The sequence below is a fragment of the Amblyomma mixtum genome, chromosome 2 (genome assembly GCF_055824585.1).
Source record: "Amblyomma mixtum isolate Tamu chromosome 2, ASM5582458v1, whole genome shotgun sequence".
NCBI classification, from domain to species: domain Eukaryota; kingdom Metazoa; phylum Arthropoda; class Arachnida; order Ixodida; family Ixodidae; genus Amblyomma; species Amblyomma mixtum.
In genome coordinates this window covers 205,229,359-205,235,653 of record NC_143013.1, presented here as the reverse complement: position 1 = coordinate 205,235,653, position 6,295 = coordinate 205,229,359, and the positions used below count along the sequence as shown (strand labels likewise).

Genomic DNA, 6,295 nt, shown 5'->3' with positions numbered 1-6,295 from the left:
AAAAACGCTCGTTGCCAGTATGGCAATCCACTGTGCAGTCCTCCTCACCAATTGGTCGTGACAAGCTGACAGCCCAACAGCCATACCACCCAGTGATTGCCCTACACGCCACTTAGGACGAGGGGGCATGGGGTGTTCATCCTGCCTTGTTTTTAAGAAGGCACCCCCTTATCGTAACAAAGCTTTTTTTTTACTGATGACTACCAAAAATTGAAAAATGACTACCGATTCTCCTCTATTCTCCCCACACTCTCAAAATATTTAAAGCCCCCCCCCCCCCCCCCCCCCTCGATTTAAATTCCCGGGAAAACACGTGACGCCACCAAAAGTCGCCGCATGAAGCCCCTAAAAACTCTAACAGCGACCCCTTTCTTATGCGCAGCGTGTTCTTATATAGCCGCATAACGATGATTACTTAAATAGAAGCGAAACCGAAGTTATAACATATGATACCGTAAAGCAACGCGAAACCGTGAAACAACTCACTTTGAGCGCTAGTTCCAAATACCCTCGTGTCTATATGCACTACTTGGCTGATTCTGCATAATTGGTACGTAATGATTGTAAAGCTGTGATATGCAAGGAATTGTAGCGAACTAGCACATTTGACTTCGCAGAAGTCTGACAAGTTCAATGAACTTTAAGAGTTCCTGTAACGCTACTTCTGAGGAGGTGACTTCTTAAAGAAGAAATGAATGCCCCAGCACTTTCAGGTTGTACATGCCAGTCGAAAACATGCAGTTCAAACAATAGGTGACTGGGCACGTAATATTTTTTCAGCCTGAAGCTCGAAAGTATAATTACAGTCTAAGCGCCATTCCACATATCGCTTTTTATTGTGATCAGCAGTGTTGAGTGCAAGTAAGGGTGAGAAATTCTGAGGGGTGACCATAGCGACAATTAATATAGAAACGTTTGATAGAGATATGAACGTCTGGGTATCAATCAGTCCTCCTCAGAATTGCATCTGGATTAACGCGCTAAGCGAGTTGAATTTTTCACAAGCTCCAATCGTAAACTGCCAGTGCGATAATTAGAAATGCAGACCACAGAAAGTGCGGGAGACAAGTGCTGGGTCGGAACACCACGCCTGTCCATGTCAGCAGTCAGGGTCCGAAAATGGGGTTTCCGGCGTGCTGCTGCGCCTCGGCATCACGCTGACCGACGCCGCTTCCTCGGGAGAGAAGCCACCGCGGAAGACGCGAGCAACTTCCTGGCTTCCTCTTCCGCTGGGATCCAGTCGCTGTCGGGAGTGTCCGTCTCGGTTCCTTGCTCGGACTCGTCCTCGATGGCGGCGTTCGTTGTGGCATTCACCGATATAGTCCTGCGAAAGAAACAAAGAAACGGTACACTGCCACAGTTCTGGCTCGCCGTCGGGGCAAAGGGGTGACAATAACGCTACTGCATCCCACTGGAAGGTCCACCTGAGTTGATTGACTACACAGGCCATTTAAGCACGTGCTCCAGAGTGCTCCCCGTACGGCCCACATGCCAACCCAATTCATCTGGCTAAGTGTGTCTGGGATCCTTTCATCACGGGGCCAGAAAGGGTGCACTCCTGACGACACCACCTGATCGACACGATAGGAGAAGTGAAAATCAAAGGCTTATATACACCCGACAACAATCAGAAGGCTCAGTGCTCGTGTCACTTTTTTCCCCAGTTCAGACAGTGTAAAAAGAAACGGCCGTTCTGATCATGCTTCCCTCACACTCTTCCGCCTCGTACACTCGATCGAGAACCCGCTACTGATATGTACAAAGCACTAAAAGCTTGTCTGTAAGACAGCACAGCTGCGTTTTCCGCAACTCCTCTCTCGAGACAGGCAGCATGTGAGCACGCGCGATCACAATGGCAATGCTACTCAAATTCCGGCATCATCTTTTCTCGAACCAAGTGTTACCGCTATAAGCAACACGTGCCTGAGCACGCTGCTGAGCTGTCTTATGGTATATGGGTAAGCCTTTCGCCGTCCGTACAATCTTCAGAGTGTGGTTGGTGGCTGTGTGGGGTGTAACATGCGTTAAAAAGACAGGCTCTCATTGCAGCAAGGTGCTACGCCGACCCACGAAGTGTCCCCTCGGCGGTTTATTTCGGGCGTTTATCAAGAACACGGAACGAAAGGAGGGAAACGGATTGGGAGGAGGAAAGGGGCAAGTTGCTTTGCTTCCGAGCTGATAAGCTGCAATCTGATACATCTTCTCTTCCCAATAAAAAACTATAGAACTTGTTGAAAGTGGCTGTCATAATGAAGCCTTCGAGGTTCGCACGTTGCCTGGTTGATCTTCGTAGGCTTGGCGAGTTGACTGTATGATCTGTGCCAGGCGTCGGAGTAGTGTGATCCACCGTGCTTGGTCTAGGCCTTTGCGGGCTGGCTGCATCCCGGCTTGATCCGTGGGTTACGGGTGTCGGATCCACCATATGTTGTTGGTCCGTGTCCGCGTTTCCCCCACGGCTGTCGATAATCTGGTCTTCACTTCCTTGAGACCGTTTTGCAGGGCTGCCGACTTTTTGGGGAATGGGTAGTAGGTGTTGCCTGTTCCGTCTCAGGAGCCGCTGGTCCTCCGTGTCCACCACGTACGACCTCGGTGCTGCTTTCTGGACTACCGTCACCGTGCGTGCCCAGTTGTCGCCTCGGACACGAACTGAAATTCCTTCCTTGAGTGGTGACAGTACCTTGCCTACCGAGGACTGCCGATGCTTCAGCACTGCGACACTCGGCTGCTCGTTGTACAGAGGCAGGGAACTACGGAGGTGCCTGCCTTGTAGCAGTTCGCCAGGAGAACGGCCATCTTCCAGGGGAGAAGAGCGATACGATAACAGACCCAGCCAAAAGTCACTGCGCGACTCATTGGTCTTCTTAAGGATGCGCTTGACTATTTTAACCCCCTTTTCCGCTAAACCATTAGACCTCGGGAATTCAGGACTCGATGTGATGTGGTGAAAGTCACACTTTTGCGCCAAGAGACGAAACTCTCTCGATGCGAACTGGGGCCCATTGTCTGTACAAACTTCTACAGGGATGCCGTGGCGCGAGAAAATAGCGAATATTTTCCCTGTGGCCTCTTTTGCCGTTGTGCCTCTTAGCTGCTCCACTTCAGGGAAATTCGAGTGGGCGTCATATACTACCACATAGGAGGCGCCTCCGAACTAAAAGAGGTCAATTCCTACGCGATGCCACGGCCTATCGGGGGTAGAATGCATGAGGATAGGTTCACCCTGCTGCTTGTATGCATACTTTTGGCAAGTACCACACCCCCGAACGGGCGCATCAATAGCACTGTTCAGCCCAGGCCAGAATACCAATCTCCGTGCTCTGGCCCTGCATGTGTTCAATCCGAGGTGCCCCTCGTGAACTCGTTGAAGGATTTCTTCTCTCATAGCTTTGTGTATGACGACTTTACAGCCCTTCAGCAGTATTCCGTCCACCACGGACAGCTCTCCTGCAAATGGCTTGAGCTCACCGTCGATGGCCGCACCCTGCGAAATTCGCTTTCACACCTCGCTTAAGTACGGGTCTTTGCTGCACTCCTTTTCCAGCTGCACTTTCATCGGTGTGCTTACGATGCTGGAAACGACCTGCATTGCATGCACGTCGCCGTCTGTTTTCCATGACGCACTCGACAACTGGGTTGCCACCGGTGCCCGCGACAGCATATCCGCCAGCAACAAGTCTTTGCCAGGCACGAACTGCAAAGTATGGTCATACTATAGAAGCCTAATAAAAAAACGCTGCAATCGTGGTGGCATGTCTCCAATGCTTTCTGTGAAATGGCAAGCAGGGGTCTATGGTCAGTTCGATCAGGATCTTTCGGCCATAAACAAAATGGTGGAACTTTTCGCATGCGAACACTATCCCAAGCGTTTCCTTTTCAATTTGAGAGTAGCGTGTTTCGCAATCTGTTAGGGTCCTTGATGCGTACGTCACTGGGCGCCAGTCACTGCCATGTCGTTGAAGTAGCGCAGCGCCTAAACCAGTCCCCGAAGCGTCCGCCGTAATCTTTGTTTCTTTCGCTTCGTCAAAAAGAGCGAGTAACGGAGGGCTTGTTAATGCGTTGCAGATCTCTGCCCACTCCCGCTCATGCGCGGCCATCCATTCAAACATGACATTTTCTTTTACGAGGCTCCGCAGCAGGACTGTCTTATCACTAAGGGACGGGACGTACTTTCTGAAGTAGTTAACAACGGCCATCATTCTGCGCACCGCATGCTTATCTCTCGGGACCGACAGCGACAGGACACTGTCAACTAAGCTGCGACTCGGGCTTATGCCATGCTCACCTATTACGTCGCCCAAAAATTCAATTTCTTTCGATCCAAAAACACACTTCTGCAGGTTAAATGTCAGCCCCGCTTGTTCTGCCCGCTTCAGTACGGCATGCAAGCGCTCGTTAAGCTGCTGCTCACTGTCACCCACACTAGAATGTCGTCAATGAATATGCGGACGCCTGCCAATCCCTCGAAAATTTCTGTTAACGTTTTTTGAAAAACTTCGCTTGCTGATGAAATACCAAAGGGAAGACGAAGAAAGCGGTAGCGTCCGAACGGGGTCGCAAACGTGCACACTCGAGATGTAGCTTCGTCCACTGGGATTTGATGGAAGCCTGCGTTCGCATCCAGGCGGGAAAAATACTTCGTACCCGAAAGCTCTGCCTCAATCTCTTCCCTTGTTGGCATGGGGTAGTGCTCGCGCTTTATGTTTTTGTTGATCTCTCTCGGATCCATGCAGACACGAAGCGGTCCATTCTTTTTACGCGCTATAACCAAAGGACTTACCCATTCTGTGGGTTCATCCACCTTCTTGATGACGGAAGACTTTCCCTTGCGCTCCAGCTCTTGTCTGAGAGGCTCCTTGAGAGCCAGAGGTACTCTCCGTGCCGGATGCACGACTGGAACAGCATCCGCTCGTAGAACCATCCGGTACCGCCTTTCGACACAACCCGTGCCCCGTATCAAGTCTGGAAAAACCTTTTCCGGTGCTTGCTTAGTCCAATTCACCGAATCCACAGCTTTTGGAATTAACCCAAACTGCTGACATGCCTGCAGTCCTAATATGGCCTGGCGGCCTTTCTTCGCCACGAAGGACGTCACCGCCTGCGCCACACCGTTCAGAAAAAGAACCTCTGTGTCGAGACCGACATGCTTGATGGCACTGCCATTGTAAGCTTTCAGCACAGCAGTACTTTGTTGGAGGCTCGGAGTTTTTTTTAGACGGCGGTAAACAGTCGCAGGAATTATGTTCGCTTGCGAACCTGTGTCCACCTTGAACCTGATTTCGTGGCCACGTATGTTTCCGCTCACCGGCCCCTTTTTCGATGCCACAAACACCGATATCTAAAATGTCGAACCCGTCCTCTGCCTTATCTTCTTGAACCTGATCTATCTGTCGGCTCGGGCGACGCTTGCAGCATACCGCAAAGTGGTTTGGCTTCTTGGAGGTATAGCATGTCTTTCCATACGCCGGGCACTCCTTCTCTGCATGCATTCTGTTGCATTGCCGACAACGAAAAGCTTTCCGCTTCTGCTCAGATTTGTGGGTGTAGCCTACGTGCGGGGTATCTTTCGACCAAACGGCATTCTGCCGCGCTGACACCTCGGCCGCTTTACACATTTGCTCTGCCTTCTGTAACGTTAGGTCTTTTTCTCGCAGCATTTTTTCCCTCATCATCGGATCGTTAGTACCAAAAACAACCTGATCACGTATCATGGATTCTTCCAGCACGCCAAATTCACACAGCTTCGCCTGCTTCTTTAAATGCCGCAGAAAATGCTCAAATGGCTCTCCTTCATCCTGCATGCGAAGGCGAAAAACGTGTCTTTCATACACCTCGTTCCCGTCATCAGCACAGTACTCCTCAAACTTTCGCAGTACGGTATGGTAGTCTTCACTACTCTCACCTTGTGCAAAGGAGAAGTTGTTATAGACGTCGAGGGCCTCTTCCCCAGCGACACTGAGAAGGATTGCGGTCTTGGCGGCTTCCGTCCTGGGTGGCGTGGTAGGCGTTGCCGTGAAGAAAAGCTCCAGTTTTTGCTTGAACATTTGCCAGTTTCTTCGTGAGTTTCCTTCCAGGTGTAGCGGTTCTGGAGGCTTGACAACATCCATTCTGGCGCGGCTTCGATCCCGCTTCTGACACCATGTAACATGCGTTAAAACGACAGGCTCTGATTGCAGCAAGGTGCTACGCCGACCCACGAAGTGTCCCCTCGGCGGTTTATTTCGGGCCTTTATCAAGACCACGGAACGAAAGGAGGGAAACGGATTGGGAGGAGGAAAGGGGCAAGTTGCTTTGCTTC

General features: G+C 50.9%; 1 protein-coding gene across 1 annotated transcript; it reads right to left on the bottom strand.

The window, feature by feature from the left end:
* Positions 1 to 2,610: 2,610 nt before the first annotated feature.
* On the bottom strand, positions 2,611 to 6,030 carry LOC149362314 (uncharacterized). Its single transcript, XM_089569694.1, is given in 4 exon segments — positions 2,611 to 2,793; positions 3,503 to 3,691; positions 4,778 to 5,095; positions 5,900 to 6,030. Coding segments are annotated over 3 exon segments (513 nt in total). The 5' UTR covers positions 4,919 to 5,095; positions 5,900 to 6,030.
* Positions 6,031 to 6,295: the final 265 nt, after the last annotated feature.